The sequence below is a fragment of the Artemia franciscana genome, chromosome 10 (genome assembly GCF_032884065.1).
Source record: "Artemia franciscana chromosome 10, ASM3288406v1, whole genome shotgun sequence".
Classification (NCBI taxonomy): Eukaryota; Metazoa; Arthropoda; class Branchiopoda; order Anostraca; family Artemiidae; genus Artemia; species Artemia franciscana.
The window spans coordinates 42,229,612-42,248,018 of NC_088872.1; the positions used below are offsets into that span (position 1 = coordinate 42,229,612).

Below are 18,407 nucleotides of genomic sequence, written 5' to 3' on the forward strand. Positions count from 1 at the left end.
AGTCCAAGATACGTGACTGACATAAACGGACCGGATCTGCTCTCTTTGTTGGAGTTGGGGGGGGGGGGGGATAATTCGGAAAAATTAGAAAAAATGAGGTATTTGTAACTTACGAACGGGCGATCACATCTTAATGAAATTTGATATTTAGAAGGATCTTGTGCTTTAGAGCTCTTATTTTAAATTCCGACCAGGTCCTGTGACATTGGGGGAGTTAGAGGGGGAAACAGGAATTCTTGGAAAACGTGAAAGTTGTGGTATCTTTATCTTACGAAAGGGTGATCGGAACTTAATGTAACTTGATATAAAGAAGGATCTTATGTCTCAGATGCTCCATTTTTGACTCGAATTGGATCTGGGGACATAGGAGGTTGGAGGGGGAAACAGAAATTTTGGAAAACGCTTAGATTGGAGATATTGGGATGAAACTTGATGGGAAGAATAAGCACAAGTTCTAGATACGTGATTGACATAATTGGAACGGATCCGTTTTCTTTGGAGGAGCTAGGGAGTGTTAATTTGGAAAAATTAGAAAAATTTAGGTATTTTTAACTTAAGAACGGGTGACTGGATCTTAATGAAATTGAATATTTAGAAGAAATTTATGTCTCAGAGCTCTTGTTTCCCAACCAAATCTGTTGACATTTGGGGGAGTTGGAGGGGAAACCGGAAATCTTGGAAAACGCTTAGAGTGGAAGAATCGGGATGAAGCTTGGTGGGTAGACTAAGCAAATTCCGTAGATACGTAATTGACTTAACCGTACTGGATTCGCTCTCTTTGGGGGAGTTAGGGGGTGGGGTTCAGTGCTTTGGCGAGTTTGGTGCTTCTGGAAGTGCTAGGACGATGAAAATTGGTACGCGTGTCAGAGAGCTGCACAAATTGACTTGATAAAGTCGTTTTCCCTGATTCGACCATCTGGGGGGCTAAAGGGAGAGGAAAAATTAGAAAAAATGAGGTGTTTATACGTTACGAGTGGGTGATCGGACCTTAATGGTTTTTAATATTTAGAAGGACATCGTGACTCAGAGCTCTTATTTTAAATCCTGACCGGCATTAAGCTTCTGATTTTCCTTTAAATCAATCTATTGATTTTTAAAATTTTGTTAGAGCTCATACCATATGAGCTCTTGGCTTCTCTGGCCTCGTCATAAGTGCCATGTGAGCTCTTAGCACTTGTTTTATGAGGAAATTCCAATTTTCACAGTAAATGGTTAACCCCAGTCACTTAGGGAGACAATCGAAATTAAAAAAAAAATAAATAGATAGTGAAAAATAGTTACATAAATAGTGAATCAAATAATACATTTCCTTAGTTTAAACAAATATAATCTGATCGCACTTTTAATGAAAATTAAATAAAAAAAATAAGTTTTTTCAACTGAAAGTTAAGGAGCGACATTAAAACTTAAAACGAACAGAAATTATTTCGTATATGAAAGGGGCTGTCCCCTCCTTAACGCCCACTCTTTGCGCTAAAGTTTCTTATTGTTTTAAAAAGTAGAACTTTGACAAAGCGTTGAACTTTAGCGTAAAGAGCGGGCGTTGAGGAGGGGACAGCCCCTTTCATATATGGAATAATTTCTCTTCGTTTTAAGTTTACGCGTAAATACGCTGAATCTGACGGCGTGATTTTCATTAAGATTCTATGACTTTTAGGGGGTGTTTTCCCTTTTTCGAAAATAAGGCAAATTTTCTCAGGCACGTAACTTTTGATGGGTAAGACTAAAGTTGATGGAACTTATACAGTTAAAATCAGCATTAAAATCAAATTCTTTGAAGTGTCTATTGGTATCAAAATTCCACTTTTTAGAGTTTGGTAACTTTTAAGCCAGGTCGCTCCTTACTACAGTTTGTTCCCACGAACTGTTTGGTCAGGTCAGTAGGCAAGCTAAGCCAATTGCAAGGAAGAGAACTCTTGCCAAATCTCATTCGTAAATAGTATCTCATTTATTCTGGCCTGGTTGTTTCTTTGTTTGATTCCGTATTTCTTGTGCTCTGTTAGAATTCACTTAAAAAGGCAAGTTTTTCTTTAGCACGGAGGACGGCTTTACGGAGATCCTTGCAAAAATATCTTACTTTTCATTTATTTTTTGTCCACTGGTTGATATTATCCTCGTTTTCTCTGTTATTTTGTAATTTTATTTTTTTTTTCTTTTCGTCAAACCCCAGAGACATTAAAAAATATTTAGCATTTTCTTAGTATTTTTTAGCAATTTCTCAAAACTGCAATTTCTTAGTAGTTTTTTTTTTGTCAAAAATAAAAGATTATTAGAGGTACCAAAATTCACGATTTTCGTTATTTTTAAGGAAATATTCTAGTAAAGTGACAATTACGCGTATATGGGTGACAGATCTTTAGTATCCAACCCCTTACGTGGCTACAATCTTTAACGCACCTTGGCAGTAAATAGGTCTAACACATTCATAGAAAGAACCGAATTCCTAAACTAAAAACAGACGATGTTCTACAGTTGAAAAATGTACTGAGCGAAGATTAAAAAAAAATTCTATATGGCGGGTCTGCATGCAAGGTGTGTTTGCTACAATTATTCTGCGTATTATAAAGTAAGAATTGTATTCTAACTCCACGCTGTCCAAATACTTTACCCCCATCCCCCTCTAAAATGCAAATATATAGCAAAAAAATACATAAGTAAAGTGTATTCTGTCCAAGTAAATAAGTCTTGTGGCTATGAAATATGAAACCGGTTTTAAAAACCTATAGATCAAAATTCTTGAGTGTGTTCTGAATAATTAACAAGTACCAAAAATAGTAAGCACTTACCAAGCAAAAGAATCTTGTTTATATTGTTATATTCATCTATCCAACTTTCAATCTTTCTATCTATTTCCTTACTAGTTCTTCTTTGTTCACTTAATGCTTTCCAAATACAAGACATATTTGTTACCCAGTCTATCTATCATCCTACTAACAAAATTAAAAACCTATGCCTAATCTATCAAGTTTCAAGATAATACTCTTGATAAGTGTTCCTGTTTATTATGAAAAAATAAATATAAAACATAGATTTCGGCTACAAACAAAGCACAGATACTAGAGATTTAAATGACAGCTCCCTGTATAAATATGTGCTGGCCTAAAATAAATATGAAAACAGAATAATTCGAAGAAAAGAAAGACAAATGAACCTCACGCCCTACTGAATAGGATCGTGATGATATAATACTCTCAGTTTCTTCACATACAAGAAAATTTAAATGTTAACTGAAATTAAGTTAATAATATCAACTGCAAATTATTTCTATTATATTATTTATATTATAGCTGTCACGCCTAAAGGTCGTGTCTGACGTCTGATATAACTGCTTAAAAAAAATTGTTACGCTTCTGCCAGAGAGAGGATGTAGATCAGGAGGATAGAAGCGTGATTGAAGCTAGATGATTCTCCCTTTGAGAACAGCTTAGAAAAGGGTTCTTGGAAATTATCGCAGAGCTATGAAAATATCGGATACGACCTTCAGACGTTACAGCGATGATATGAATTCCCCTTTCACTAAATATTAATTAGAGACCTTTGATGAGCCAGTTATTTTATTGAAATATTTAAAAGCTACATAGAGTTGTTTATAAACATTGAGCAAGGGTGCACGCACTATTTTAAATGATTGAATTTTAACAAACGAGAAATAAAAGAAATTTTGAAATAGTCGAAATTTGAGTAATGAGAATTTGGAAAAAGTTAGGTTTTGATTATTATTTTTATTTCTATAAATTGATTACTTTTTGTCCATGGATACTTCTATAGTGATTTCAATTTCAAAGAGAGCCCATCATTTAATGAGTGAAGGGTGGGGGTACTGAGGGAACACTGCCAGTATGTTTAAACTGCATACTGGCGCGTATAAAACTGATACAAACAGAACCAAAAATAGGCAGAATTGTAGCTCAAGAAAAAAAAAAGCTCTGTAAATTTGGAACACACAAAAAACTAGTAATTTCGTATTAAATATATTGATAGAAAACTCTCCAATGCGCACTGCGGGAGTTAAAATATATATATTTTAAGGAAAGTTCTGCCAAATAAATTCACGAAAATTCTTTCAAAGCACTTTCTTTTAACTTTCTTTTTTTTCTTTAACTTTCTAAAGCCGCGAACAACACCCAAATATAGTTATTACCAACTCTAGAAGCAAACTAGCATTTATTCTATGATATTATTAACAGTTTTAGTAACTGTCGTGATGGATCTCAAGGCCGAAATGAAAATAATTCAAGCAAATGAAGTGGGTAAATTGCCTCTGAGAATATTAAAAGCGCTGATCAATGAGTGCAGATATGGCAATTTGTTTTTCATTCTGTTAGGAATATGTGCTCAAAAAGATGAGTTGAAACAATCATTAATCTTTAACTGACCTTGATCTAATTGGTTCTGATCGTCTATCATTTCTTATGGTCAAGAGGTTTTTTTGATCATCAACCTATACCAGTTTTGTTGGAAAAATTACAAACGTAAAGACACCTTGATTAGAATTGCTTTAATTTGACAGGCATTCCTCGATGTTTATGCTATGTTCATTGTGGCTGATAATTTTTTCTACTTTGTATTGGATTCCATTTATTTACCCAGTAGTTGATCAAATCTGCTCATTTGCCCCCCCCCCCCAAAAAAAATAAAAAAAAATAAAAGCCAGTTTAAGACCAAGACGAAGTTAAGACTTAAGACCAAGGATGCACGCGGAAATTCATCTCATGGGGAGGGGGTGGAGACCCTGTTTCCAAAGGGAGGAGTTAGATTCGTCAAAATCCCAAAAATAGATGAACTATATGAAGAATAAAGGTACTTTCTAAGAAAAACAAGATATTTCAGGTGGATGGGTTGAGTCTTACACTTTTACCACCACTAGATATTTAGCTGTCACTTAAGCCCAGTGTGTCACCTATGAGATATTTTGTCCTTTATTCTTGATTTAAGAATAATTTTGACCTCTCTAGATCATCTAGTCCCACTAGGAACTCCAGTTCCCCTTATAACATTTATAGTACTAATTGGAATCATTTTGAAGGCGGCTACCGCTCTAGTTACATGTCGTTTTTTAGCGGGACCTTGACCGCACTGCGTGCGTTTTTCTGGAGGAGCACATTTGACAATTTCGATAAATAGGCAAATAAAAATCCGATTTTTTTTTCTTTCATTTACGGTGATACGCAGTTTTAGGCCCTACTAGAAACATCAGTGTGGCCACAAGAGAGAGAGGAAAAAAGAGGACAACTCTACCTCCAATATACGGACTGAGAGTTGGCGAGTTTGAAAATACACAATCCTTTTAATCAGAGCATTTACCAAAAGAATTTGTTGAATCTAAACCACATGTTGTTGTCATAAATAGTAAAGAAATGCAAGCATCGTGTAAAACAGCAAGCACAGGCAAGTTATACACAAATTGCAGATCATACGAAAAGTTGCAAGATATTGTGGGGCTGGGTCCCTTTCAAGGCAAATATATGAGACAATTTGATCGCAATAATAGCTGGTCTTCCAACTGTAAGGTATATAAATGTATCTGTATATGCAACCAATTAATAAAAACCATTGGGGAGGTTCGTTAGAAAGAAAATCTTAACTGTCACTCGGTATGAATCTCTACTCGATTTGAATAATTTTGTGCATATGATGAAGCACGGATTAGCAGCCTTGTTTTTTTATGTCTACCACAATTGCAATTGCAATTGAAGATAAGAATGCAGCGGCATTAATTCGCGAGAATTTAGGAAGGGACCAAAATTTATTTTCAAAACTAGGAAGGGGAAGGTAGTTTTGTCTTTTTAAGAAATTTTAAATGAAAGTACCAAAAAAGTTATTTCTCAAAATTTGGGGTGGAGGGGTAAAATATAGTGAAGACAAAAGTCCTCCACCCTGTTAGTTGATGCTACTGTAAAATGGCCAAGATTGATGAACGTTTGGTGTTCTTCGTTTATTTTAACGTCACAGCTGTACCTGAAATACCAAGAAAATGGGGAAAACTGAAATGCTAACATTTTTTGAAAAAAGCCCATGTTAATACTAATTGGTTCCCAAGCATTTTCTACTAAAATTGTGCCTTTGTATCCTTCGCAGATTCATTTTACATATAGAAAACTGACGTTTTGAATCTTCATCTTTTCAAATCAAAGAGAATCACCTTAAATCTTCACTCTGATTGGTCAATCAAACAAGTTACGCTTTAAAGTCAAACATATCTCAGCTTGTAAAATCAAGGCCAAGACACAAATAGGGAGGCAAACAACTTGAGGAGACTAAATCATTGTAATCCTATTTTTCAAATTTAATTATATCATTTATAGCTACAGGATATTATAAGTGTAAATATTTAAAAGTCGAAAGAAACGTCTCTTAAATTATTTTTTTTAAATGAATGGCAAATTGAAAGTCAAATATAAACTTAATCCAAAGTTGAGAATCTAAAAAAAAAAAAAAAACTAAAAACAGTTGGACATATTTTACATCCACATTTGCCAAACCTGCACATATTGAGCTATAACAAAGCATATTTCTTCCCAAAAGTTGTTTCGGCAGTGAAGAAGCCTTAAATCTCTTTATCTACATCCTTAAAAGAAAACACTAAAAACAGGCAATGCAACAAAACATTAAGTATAAAAAGAATGTGTTTATAACGTCTCTCTTTTAATTTTAATCCAGACATTTGTTCTAAGAGGTAATCTTGATGGGCGTTCTTAGAATCCTGACACACTGAGAAGTACTGCCCACACGGACTGACATCTTTTTTTATAGCACATCGAGATCACAGCGTAAATGTTTAGACGCAGCAGTATTTTCTTTCTCTTAACGAATTTGACGCCTGACAATAATTGGTGGAAACGACACGAATCCCAGCAATACCCCCGAAGGAGCTTTGAACACCTTAAAGCTTTATACCCACTATATAATATTAGTTCAGCTTAAGCTCCATCTTCTTTATCACTAAAGATAGTGATACTCCGTCCACTATGTAACACCTAATCATATACGGTACATAGTATCCCTAACGAAGCTCCCTAAAAGTAAATATTATGTGTATTAGTTTATGATCATAGCCTATGAGAAGCTCCTAATTTTTCCTCGTATCCAAGGCATATAATATGACAGCCTAGTAAATACATCTGGATAACCGGGCTTGGCACAACCTGACCCAAATGATGTGATTCCAGCAAGATACCATCTTCCATCTTTTAAGCTGCATTGTAAGGGACCGCCGGAGTCACCCTGTAAAAAATTACAATTTAGAGGATTGATTGACTAAATTTTAAACTTGTTGAATGACCTTTTTTGAATATTGAATGCACTCATAAACACAGTTCTGGCTCAATGTGATTTCGCTAAATTTCTTTTGACAAATAATAAAAAAAAACAAAAAAAAAACGCTGGAGTCACCCTGTAAATAATTGGAATTTAGATGACTTGTTGACTATTTTTTTTTTTTTACTTGTTGAATAACACTTTTATCATATTGAATAAACTGAAGAACATAGTCCTGGCTCAATATGATTTCGCTAAACTTCTATTGAAAAACTGAAAAAAAATTCTTTCATCAGCGGTCATATTAGTATATGCCCCTGTAGAATCAACTGACAGAGATAGTAGTGACTCAGATAAATTTTACTTGCAGTTATAGGAACAATTAGACAGGGTCCCTGGTAGAATCAAACTATTTTTATTAGGAAATTTTATTACCCAGGTCGTTAGAAATGGGGATAGATGGTATCCTTGAAAAAGGAAAAGTGAAGATGTAGAAGTGATTTTGGGTAACGAGAAGATCGATGAAGTGGCTTACCTAGGTAGTATTATTAGTAAAGACTGTGGGCACAGTGATTATGTCAACAGTAGAATAGCTATGACCCAGACTATTTTTTTCACAGTTGAAAAAGTTTTGAGGAATAGGAAGATAAGTCTGTGTACCGATATTAGAATATTTGCAGCTACAATGTTTACAATGGTCAAGCTTGGTTCTGAGGCATGGGCACTCCGAAAGACAGAAGAGGATTTGCTAGATATTTTCCAGGTTTGCCTACGAATTGGTTGATGTAACCGTCTGACTGACCGTATCTCTAACTGTAAGCTGTAAAAAACATGTGATTCAATCCCGCTATCTGGGGTCATATTGAGAGAAAGATGAAGATGGCTAAGACACGTTTTGCAGATAAAGGATGACAGATTGCTAAAGATTGTCATTGTCAACAAACCATTTAGGGCAAAACGAAAGCCAGATCACCCCCAAATAGGGAGGGAGGATATTGTCAGTTAAGATTTAAGAAAAATGGCAACCTCCTGGGAGGGTGTAAAGAAGTAGCTTTTGAATAGATTTGGATGGAGGAGAAGCTTACAAAGCTGCGTTGGCCTCAGTCGGCTTTGTGCTGCAGTGAGTTGTTAGTAGTAGTAGGAGTAAACTTCAAGACAAAATAAAAAATGATAAATTTTTATTGGGATCGATATTTCAATCACTAAACATTTCGGTGTAATTGTGTTGCGGAGCAACACTACTGCTTTCGTAGTTTTTTTTTTTTTTTCACCGTGATCAGCGACCTGTAGCTCCGAAGTGGCAAGAGTTAAAAATTTGAGATTTTTCAGAGGGAAGGTAAACGTGAAACAGAGTAAAAAAGTTCCAGAGAAACTCCTAAAATTTCTAACAATTTTCCATAAAAAAAAATAAAACCGTTTTTTTCTTACAAACTCTGCGTTCGATGTTTGGCGTCAAGTCAAGACGACTCTAGCTTCGGAAATAAACTTGTTAGAAATACAGTTATGCTGAACTCATGTAGAACTTTCATTTGTCTCTTCGAGAACCGGAGCAAAAAATTCCGTAGCTCTTACAGATTTCCCGGAAATAATTCCGGAAAAGTCCATCTCGTTCCGATTTTTTTTTGGAATTTTCTCAAATTTTCGATTTTGATGTTTCTTATATTTTTATCGAGTAGTGCTATGAAAAGTATGCAAGAAGAAGTGAAGTGTTCTATATACCAAGTTGCTTCGTTCTCTAAGAAATAATTTCCGAAGTTTCGACGTTCTAGAGGTAACTTCTGTTCTGGACCAGCTAGAATTTTTTTTCCAACGCGGTTCGACAGGTGTCGATCTCCTAACAACTGGAACTTACAATAGTTTCTCCAAAATAAAATTCCTTCTTTGGGTTTTTCTATTTGGAAGTTTTGTCATGCCCTCGGGGAAATTTAAATTTTTTGGTGAATTTGGTTTGTTTTATATTTTCCTAGCTTAGACCATCAAAAGTTAAGCAGAAAACTATAAGACGTTATTTCCGTATCTCTTTCAGATTTCCCGGAAATAATTCCCGAAATGTGCGTCTCGAAACATAATAGTTCGAATTGGCGTCAAGTTAAGACGGCCCTAGTTTCGGAAGTAAACGTTTTAGAGATAAAATAATTATAAACTCATATAGAACTTTTATTGATGTTTTCGAGAACTGAAGCATGAAATTCCGTAGCTCTTACAGATTTCTCGGAAATAATTCCGGAAAAGTCAATCTCGTTCCGATTTTTTGAAATTTTCTTAAATTTTCGATTTTGATGTCTATTTTATTTTTATAACGTGAAATGGATTAAAAAGTTCCTCAGAAAGTGTGTAAAAATTCCTAATAGTTTTCCAGATAAAAAATAAAAACCGTTTTTTTATCGCGTATCATTTCCAATACACTCCAGAAGTACCAGTACGAGTTGTCGGATCTCAATCAAACTTCACAGAAAGTAAGTCTGACGGGCAACTGTGGTTTAATTTGTATCGTATTATTCTGTTGTACAGGACAAATTCTAAAAGTTAAATTTGATTTCTAGTTTCAATTATTTAAAGAAATTCTGGTTTATCTTGAAATTGTAATTATCCATCCTATAAATATTCAGAATTGTCAACTGTGTTATTGTGTTATTCTCGTTTATTTCTGGACCAGCTAAACATTCTACCAAACTCAGTTTAGTAGGAGCTCGAAATAAACCATATCAAAGATGCTTCAAGATAACAATCGAAGCCGCATTGGAAAAATGTCCTCTGAAGGACATAATGGAGACTGTTGCTCCGCAACTGTGTCCTGTAGGGCACAGTTGCACGTGTTGCTCCGCAACTGTGCCCTGAGGAACAGGGCACAGTTGCTGTAACACTTCCCGTTGCACAGGCAACGGAGGTCTAGTTTTTTATTACACCGAATGACTAAAATTGATACTATGATACTAAAATTGAACTATAAAATTGACTAAAAAGGACATCTTAAAATATTAAGAAAGAATAAATACTTCACTTTGGAATATTTTTCAAATACAACCTTTATTCGATTTTTGTGTAGATTCTGACCTTTTTTAAGATGTATTGAAGTTTTTTAGTCTGTAAAACCAAAAATTGCGTAAAATAAACAATATGAAAATATGAAAACAAAATCTGATCAAACAGTTTGTGATAACGAACTGTAAGTAAGGAGGGTTGAGGCTCAATAGTAACCGAAATTTTAAGATACAGAGTCATGATAACAATGGATGCATCAAGAGAATCAAATTTTGATTCTTATTCAAAATACATGAAATTCATGAAGTCTAATATTACCCAACAAAAGTTACGACCCTAAAAAAGTTTGGCTGACCTTCTTTTAAAAAAAAGGATGAAATACCCCTAAAATCACAGAACTCTACTACAGAGATTTCAAGCTCCTATATACAAAAATGTGGAATTTTTGCCAGAAGCAAGATCATAGATGCGTGCTCATTTGTTTGTTATCAAGCCACTGATCTTAGAAGGTTGGGAGAGGGCTCATTTAATAGAAAATAAAAATTTGTATTGCTCTTCCTAAGTGACCAAAAATATTGGAGGGTAGCTAACCCCCTCCCATGGCCCTTTTTTCCCAAGTTGTCTGACAGAAATTTTGAGATAGCCATTTGGTTTAGCGTAGTCAAAAGACCTAATATCTATGTCTTTGACGATGACTTGACCCCGCACAGCCCCTGGGGGAAGGGCTGCGAGTCATGAACTTTACCCGTAGTTTACGCATAGTATTGGCCAGTAGGAAGTACACAGATATTTTTCCGGGGGAGGGATTTTCTGGCAAGAGGAATACATGGGAGAGTCTTTCCATGGTGTAATTTTTCGTGGGGGAAGGGATTTCATAGCATCATTTATAAACGACCAAAAATCAAATTTATGTAAACAAGATTTTTCAATTGAAAGTAAGGAGCAATATTAAAACTTAAAACCAATAGAAACTACTGCGTATATGAGAAGTTTTTCTTCTCCTGAATACCTCGCTCTTTACGCTAATTTTTTTAACTTTTAAAAACGCTTGTTATTCTTATTAAACACCCCTTGTGTTTCAAGATTAATTCTTAAATAATTGGAACAAAAAATCAAACTTTAGCGTAAAGAGCGAGGTAATAAGGAGGGGGAAAACCCCATAATTTACGTAATAATTTCTGTTCGTTTTATGTTTTAAATTTGCTCCTTATTTTCAGTTGAAAAAACTTGTTTCTTTTAAATTTAATGTTTATAAAAGGTTAGATAAGATTTTTTAATACATGTTAAGAATTTTGTTAATACAACGTGCTTCAGCTCATGAAACAAAATAGTCGAATTTTCGAAAATAGTCGAATGTAAAAAAGAGTACTGATGAATCAGAAAAAAAATTTTAACATATAAATTTGACGATTTGAAAATGTCAAACAGTCTTTTTTCCAACAAAGCAAGGATTAAAATCTTTAGTTTAAAGTTTTTAAGTGAAGGAAATATTGGATTCTATTTAAACTTTAAAAATCAAAATTTGTAATAGGAAACCTGGAGCAGTATTTAGTTTAGTTGCCCTGAAATAGTGAGTTAATTTTAGATTAAACTTGAAATTATGGGTAGACTTTATATTTGTGTATTTGAAAGAAGGGGAAGATATCAGTCCAGGCTCCAAGACCTAAAAATGGAACACCTCCATGACACATCTGTTTCATGCAATCTGAAAGCAGTTTTTAGTCATAACGAATCCACTAATTACGATTATACCTGGGAATAGGTACCCTCGAGGAGTGCTTGACCCTTGAAAATGACCTGAACTATTATATAGTACTATATAGAGAGTTTCATTTGTACCGCATTACATTTTGGTCTTTTTAGCTACTGCCCTTCCTAACTGAGCGAAAATTTAAGCAAGTTAGTGATAACCAAAAAATGGAAAAGTTACTGTTATTGACAAAATATTATTTTTGTTCGATGAAATGAATAAAGTGTCAAAATTGTTTTTGGGAAATTGTTTATAATCCTTATAATGTTTAATTATTTATAACACACAAATGAACATTAGCAAATGAACAGGAACAGTCCTAGTCAAGGGCAAAAATAAAATGAGTAGAAATTCAAAAGTACCTATTTTAAATAATTCCCTCACATAATAGAGTATACACAGGTCATTTGGTAGCTCATCAATGCTACTAATTAGGAATGTTAGTGAGTTGTATAACATTGTTTTTTTTTTTTTTTTTTGCATATAAGAGACTTGGCATACTCAAAGGCCACTGTACATCTTCTCTTGTTCTGTGATAGGCTATAATATTTTTGATTTCAGATTTCAGCTGCTTCACGAAGCTAAAGCCAAGAGAGACAGTCTTTGTGAGAGGGAAAGCTGGCATAGATTTTTCAGAATTGTATAAAAATGACTCATTTCCCTTATTAATAGAGTAAAGATAATTTGAATAGTCAATTAATTCTATGAACCATTTGAGGGCTATTGAGCAATATTTTTAAGTTATTTTTAAATCATCATCTTATCGTCGCTTTCAGAAAGGTCACATTTCGCAGCAAAAACACAATTCAAGTCACCCTTGCCGATTCCTGCACGATAACACTTTCCAATGCACATGAATTTAATTTGTAGTAAACGGAGATACGACTAACAAAAATTGGCCACTGTGACAATGAATTTGTCAGAAGAATAGCCCTAAAAGTATTACTTTATACCCATCCAAAATTTAGGGGTTTCATAACTATTGGTTTACTTTCGGGAACCTGTAAAATGATTCCCCAATGATATACCACTCTAAGGATATGGTATTAAAGCTATTTTCAGTAAATAATTTCTGAGACCACATTGGCTAATCATGACAAAACACAAAATCGCGAAGAAAAGAAGAACGAGGACAATAAACAGCCAGTGAAAAATTATGCTAATATTTCGGTCAAGACCTCCGCTTGACCGTCCTCAGTGCAGAATAAACTAATAAAAACAAAAAATAAACTTAAAAAAAAACAAAACTAAAATATGATGACCGTTATTGAGAAAAGGTCATCATGTTTTAGTTTTGTGTTTTTAGTTTTAGTTTTTTAGTTTTTATTTTGTGTATATATTATATTATGTTTTTATTTATTAGTTTGTTGTTTTTAGTTAGTCATCCGTCGGATTCGCCTTCAATGCTGGAGGAGTTTATGCAGAAATATTTTTTTTCAAAATTTCAGTTATTGACCCTGTATTTTTTCCAACATTCAGCAGAACTTTTTAACTGCTTCTAGTTCTTATGCAGGGTTTACATAATTACGGTTTGCCTTTTGGGTAGGTTTCAAGCAGCTTTCCAAGGATCTTAAAGAAAGCACTAGAATTACCTTTTAGATAATTATCTACTGCATTCTTTAAATTAGATGCCTTGTAACAGGTGGAGTTGCAAACCTGAAAAACTATAAGCAAAGCTCTCGGGGTTGTTTTTTTTTCTAATCTTTCAAGTCATTTTTAAAGGTCAAGCACTCTTCGGAGGCACTTATTCTCGGGTATAATCATGATCACAGGGTTAAACACGATTAGAAATACACTATACGCTTTCGCTTTCAGATTGTATATACGCTATATGCTTGATTGAAATACGCTATACGCTTTCAGATTGCGTGAAACAGATGTGTCATGATGACCTGAAAATTAGTCTACTAATTAGTCTACTGGCGCCCGGACTATATGTTTGTTTCGTCCTCAAGAGAATGTCATCTAATATTTTTCTTTTCTATCCCTGTAATACAACAGGCTGTTTGGCTATTATTAAAATAAAACATTTCCAAATTATACAGACCAAATCCATTAGAATTCAGGATCTCTCAGTATCTACACTTTACTGATAGTAACCTCACTGAAACAAACACTTAGTAAATCTAAAGTTTAAGGCATAAGGTATCAAGTCCCCTGTCTTGAACTTTTTTATGCAGGGAGAGGGGGATGATAATCTCGCTCTCGCTCTCATCTCTCTCTCTCTCTCTCTCTCTCTCTCTCTCTCTCTCTCTCTCTCTCTCTCTCTCTCTCTCTCTCTCTTTCTCTCTCTGTTTATGCATTCAAATTCTTTTTGTTACTAAATCAAAAAACAAGCTTTTTTCAAAAGAAAATAAGGAGCAACATTAAAACTTAAAACGAACAAAAACTATTCCGTATATGAGAGGGCTGTCTCCTCCTCATTACCTCGCTCTTTGCGCTGAAGTTACACTTTTTGTTCCAATTATTTAAGAATTACTCTTGACATACAAGAACCGGTTAATTAGAACTGAAGACGGGACAACCCTCTCATATGCATAATAATTTCTGTTTGATAATTCCACGAACTGTTTGATTTTGTCCTTTTTTTTAATTGTCAGGTAAAAATCTTAAGCAAATTAAAAATCTTAAGCAAAAACACACATTTTCGTATGAGGAAGTTTCAATAGATATTATTCAATAAAAAAATTTTGATGGAGTGGAATTTTTCATATTTTTGTAGCAATTATTACAATTAAAATTGGCCATTTCGCAAACCTGAAGGTTTACGTTTCTCGCTGTGTTAAACATTCCCTTCTATTCCAAAAATCTTAAACGTAAGTTAACCCCGAACTGGGTTTTTGCAACCTTTATTTGGCAAGCAAGCTAGTGATGAGATATTAGTTTTGGGTGAAAGGTTATTGAAAATATTACTGTTGGCTTCTGGTGGCTTGCGCGCTGTATATGTATTGCAAATAATAGTTATAGTAGTTTTGTGATTACTAGATATTTTAACCTAAAATCATCCAACTCTTTTTTACCATTTCTTTTGGTCATTATTTTTCTATCACCTTTCAAGAGTGCTATCTGTAATTTTTGTTTGAGTACATCAACTGTAAATACGGGTTCATCTCAGAGCCCTATAAATATCTAAATTTCTTACGAACTTTTTTGCTGAGTTCCTCAAAAAAATGGAAACAATTTTTTCTCACTTTGATCTCGAATTAAAAATGTGCTTTTTCCTTTGAAAGAAGAACAAAACCGGCTAACTGCGCACTTTCTAAGTTTCTCATCAAATTGGCTATTACTGCTCTAATCCAGCATTCCTGCTGGTAAATGATCCTTCTACCGATATTTATTTTTCCCTACCTTCAGGAATAAAAATATATACAACGGCCGCAATCAAAACTATTACCCAGCAAAAATACAACAAAAGCTAAGAACTTACCACACAGGTTCCTACTCCGCCATCAGTTAAAGGCCCTGCACAAAGATGGTAAGGGAAAATTGGAATATTATACAGCATTCCATAGACTTTCTTGCAATGCGAATTGTCAACAACAGGAAGTTCAGCATGGTGCAATATTGTATCGAGCTTACCGCCAAATTTTGACTGAAAAATTTTTCAAGCATCAGGAAGAAGAATACAGAAAACTGTTCAAAAGCAAACTACGGTTTAGCTATGTTTCCCACGAGACAAAGTTTAAAGTCTATAGTTTGCAGTTTTTCAGCTAAAATAAAAAAAATTATAATAACAATCATAAAGCCGTATGCAATTTAACTGGCTTTAAAAATTAATCTAATTTAGGATAATATTTAAAATAATGAATGGATTAGGCAAAATTCAGCAATACTACTACTGCATACTTGTTATGGGATTTTATAGCTTTTTCGTTGTTTCTAAAAATATACAGAATAAATTAAAAAATATACATTATAAAAATATCATAAAATATAATAATTATCATAATATTATACATGTTATATTATTATGAATATTATAAAAATATTATAAAATATTATAGAAATGTTACAAATATTATAAATATATTACAGAATATTATATATATCATGAAAAATATGAAAACTATATGTGAAAAAAAGAATCAAAAGTAACTGTCTTAGAAGAAAAACCTCGTAATGAAAGATCTTAAAAATGAACTAACGTTCTGGAATTACGTTCCAAAATTGACGGTAATGACCTTAAATTGTATTTCGTATTTTATTTTTTTATATCTTCGTACTGATGTTAATTTAGTCTTTTTATTGTATTTTGTTTTATCTTTCTTGTTTTTTAGCCATATTATTTTTTTTCTGTGTTTTTTTTGTCATTATTCTTTTTCATAAGCAGTGTGGTAACTATACAGCCGAAATATTTATTATATATTCATCGCCTCTTAACTCTAGTGTCCTGTTTCTTAGTCGTGTTTGTTTTTGGCCCGAACCCTATCTTGATTCATTGAAGTCTTGTTTTCTTCATTGGGTCTTGCTTTCCTTGGAAAAAACTTGAAACCTCATGGCCATAAAAATTTAAGCTGCGTTTTCGGTCCTGTCATTGCCAAAAAATTATTAAAAAAAATTTTCTCCCGCGTCAGTCCAGCAAGCAGACACATTTTTTGAATTAACTGATATTCAGGAATCGACAGCGCAAGTCAAACAGTTCGTGGTAACGAACAGCAGTAAGGAGCGACCCGGCTCAATAGTAACCGAAACTCTAAAAAATAGAATTTTGATAGCAATAGTTACATCAAAAGAATCGCATTTTAATGCTGATTTTAAATATATCAGTTTCATCAATATTAGTCTTACCCATCAAAAGTTACGAGCCTGAGAAAATGTGCCCCATTTTAGAAAATAGGGGAAAACACCCCCTAAAAGTCATATAATCTTAACGAAAATCATACCATCAGATTCAGCGTATCAGAGAACCTTATAGTAGAAGTTTCAAGCTGCTATTTACAAAAATGTGGAATTTCGCATTTTTTTGGCAGACAAATCACGGATGACAAATCACGACAAGACAAATCACGGATGCGTTTTTTTTTTGTTTTTTTTTAGGGGTGATCGTATCGACTCAGTGGTCATAGAATGTCGCGAGAGGGCTTATTCTAACCGAAATTGAAAGTTCTAGTGCTCTTTTTAAGTGACAAAAAATTGGAGGGCACCTAGCCCCCCTCCTACACTAATTGTTTCCCCAAAGTCACCGGATCAAAATTCAGAGATAGCCATTTGTTCACCATAGTCGAAAAACCTAACAACTATGTCTTTGGGGACGACTTACTCCCCCGCAGTCACCATGAGAGGGGCTGCAAGTTACAAACTTTAACCTGTGTTTACACATAGTAATGGTTACTGGGAAGTGTAGAGACGTTTTCAGGGGGATGTTTTTGGTTTGGGGGGAGATTTAAGGGGGGTTACGTGGGAGGATCTTTCCATGGAGGATTTTCTCATGAGGGAAGAGACTTTCAATGAAGGGGGCGCAGGATTTTCTAGCATTATTTAAAAAAAATGAAAAAATAAATAAAAAAAGTTTTTTTTCTACTGAAAGTTAGGAGCATCACTAAAACTTAAAAAGAACAGAAATTGTTACGCATATGAGGGGTTTACCTCCTCGTAATACCTCGCTCTTTACGCTAAAGTATTTTTAGTAATTTCAACTATTTATTCTACGGATTTTGTGATTCAGGGGTCATTCTTAAGGAATTGGGACAAAATTTAAGCTTTAGTGTCAAGAGCGAGGTATCGACGAGGGGTGAACCTCCCCATCAACGCAATAAAAACATACGAATAAAGAAGTTCGTTACGTAAGTTAATTTGTAAGTTACGTATATTTTTTACAAATGAAAACGTTCGTAAAAAAGTAAAAGTTCTAGTTGCCTTTTTAAGTAATAAAAAAAATTAAAAGGCAACTCGGCCTCCTCCCTCGCTCCTTTTTTCTCAAAATCTTCTCATTAAAACTATGAGAAAGCAATTTAGCCAAAAAAAAATTAATATGCAAATTTCCTTTTAATTATTTATGTGCGGAGAGCCAAGATCAAAACATGAATTAATTCAAAAACGTCCAGAAATTAAATAAAAACAAAACAAGTTTTTTAAATGAAACTAAGGAGCGACATTAAAACTTAAAATGAACAGAAATTACTCCGTATATGAAATGGGTTGTCCCCTCCGCAATCCCTCGCTCTTTACGCTAAAGTTTTTTACTGTTTTAAAAAGTAGAGTTAAGAGAAAGAGTCAAACTTTAGCGTAAAGACCGTGATCTGTCTTCTGGCAAAAAATGCGAAATTCAACATTTTGGTAGATTGGAGCTTGAAGCCTCTACAATAGGGTTCTCTGATACGCTGAATCTGACGGTGTGATTTTCGTTAAGATTGTAAGACTTTTAGGGGTTGTTTCCCCCTATTTTCTAAAATGAGGCAAATGTTCTCAGGGTCGTAAC

The 18,407-nt window shown here is 34.0% G+C and overlaps 2 protein-coding genes across 4 annotated transcripts in view; both read right to left on the reverse strand.

The window, feature by feature from the left end:
* LOC136032208 (guanine nucleotide-binding protein G(f) subunit alpha-like) overlaps positions 1-2,943 on the reverse strand; it is a 75,073-nt gene extending 72,130 nt beyond the window's left edge. Inside the window, exon 1 of the mRNA XM_065712414.1 lies at positions 2,787-2,943. Coding sequence (XP_065568486.1) covers positions 2,787-2,901 — 115 coding nt within the window. The 5' untranslated portion in view covers positions 2,902-2,943. The remainder of the gene's footprint in view (positions 1-2,786) is intronic.
* A 34-nt stretch (positions 2,944-2,977) lies between these two features.
* LOC136032209 (chymotrypsinogen B-like) overlaps positions 2,978-18,407 on the reverse strand; it is a 58,594-nt gene continuing 43,164 nt past the window's right edge. For all 3 annotated transcript variants that reach the window (XM_065712415.1, XM_065712416.1, XM_065712417.1), the window contains 2 exons: positions 15,417-15,581; positions 2,978-7,224 (listed from right to left, as the gene is read on the reverse strand). In XM_065712415.1, coding sequence (XP_065568487.1) covers positions 7,057-7,224; positions 15,417-15,581 — 333 coding nt within the window. In that variant the 3' untranslated portion in view covers positions 2,978-7,056. The remainder of the gene's footprint in view (positions 7,225-15,416; positions 15,582-18,407) is intronic.